This window comes from Lepeophtheirus salmonis, chromosome 4 (genome assembly GCF_016086655.4).
Source record: "Lepeophtheirus salmonis chromosome 4, UVic_Lsal_1.4, whole genome shotgun sequence".
In the NCBI taxonomy this organism is placed as follows: domain Eukaryota; kingdom Metazoa; phylum Arthropoda; class Copepoda; order Siphonostomatoida; family Caligidae; genus Lepeophtheirus; species Lepeophtheirus salmonis.
Window position 1 is genome coordinate 24,381,716 of NC_052134.2, and position 1,292 is coordinate 24,383,007.

At 38.9% G+C, this 1,292-nt stretch overlaps 1 protein-coding gene across 1 annotated transcript; it reads left to right on the plus strand.

Moving 5' to 3' along the window:
* The first annotated feature begins 498 nt into the window (after positions 1–498).
* LOC139905248 (uncharacterized) lies at positions 499–1,031 on the plus strand. The gene is made up of 2 exons (XM_071888046.1): positions 499–516; positions 606–1,031. The coding sequence occupies exons 1-2, from the start codon at positions 499–501 to the stop codon at positions 1,029–1,031; spliced, it is 444 nt and encodes a 147-aa protein (XP_071744147.1).
* The last annotated feature ends 261 nt before the right edge of the window (positions 1,032–1,292 follow it).

Here is a 1,292-nt window from a genome sequence, read left to right on the forward strand (position 1 = left end):
GGTATAAGCTCTGTAAACTCAAACTAAAGCATCATCTTTGTTCCCACAGAGATGAATACCCTATCACAAAGAATGCATATCGTTCAGCCTTTAGAAAAGAGCAGAACGAATCATGGAGGAGTTTCTGCAGCAAAGCGGAAGGTCCAAAAGATATTACTCAACTTATGGGATTTCAAAAAACGACGTACAACTCTATTAGTCTTCTTAAAACTAATCAGGGATACGCGCAATCCCCTACCGAATCACTAGAAATACTCATGGAAACTCACTTCGCATAATGTAGTACGTCTTCTGGAACATCCATACAAGTAAATGATTTTAAGATAGACTTCTTGGATAGCAACAAGGTCAGGAAATCCTTTAACTCCTTTGGCTCATACAAAAGCTCGGGACCTGATGAACTGAAACCAGAGTTGTACTGCAAAAACTTGGGGATAACATCATCTCATATATCTCAGAACTTTATAAAGTCATCCTCATCACTGGTTATACACCAAGATGCTGGAGAAAATGAAAGTAAGTTATCTGCCAAAACCAGGTAAAAAAGATTACAGTCTGGCCAAATCATTCAGAACGATAACTCTTTTCAACTTTATGCTTAAAAGACTGAGAGGATTTTACACTGGGAAGTTGAAGAAGTCATTCCAACACTCTACTCAGAACTTGCCTATACAAGGGGCGTATCAACTGAGACGGCCCTTTCACAAGTGACCGATGCCATAGAAATATCCATCTATCAACAACAAAGTACACTTGTTGTCAGTTTTGATTGCACATGTGCATTTGATTATATACATTCAGCTGATGCAGCATTGGAAAAACTCGGTATTCCAGAATGTGTCAGATCCTGGTATAAAAATTTACGAAGTACCCGTACGGTCACAGCCAAGCTTAAAGGCGAAGAAGTTTGTGTCAATCCAACCCGTGGGAGTCCACAAGGGGGCGTTCTATCGCCCGTCGTTTGGAATAAGATTATGGATAGCTTAATTAATACATTTAAAAAAAAGCAATCAACGTTGTTGGCTATGTAGACGACATCCTCCTTTTAATTAGTGGAAAACATTCCCACACCTTTGTCAATGCAATGGAAAGGGCAAGCAATACTGTTATTGAACGGGGAAAAGAAAATGGTCTTACCTTTAACCATCAAAATCAAGCGATATAGTCTTTTCGAAAGCTTATAAACTTGGATCAAAATACTTTCGCAATTAGAAATGGATGGCAAAATGATGGAATATGCCACACATATGAAGTACCTAGATGTGACTTTTGATCAAGGTACACCTGGACAG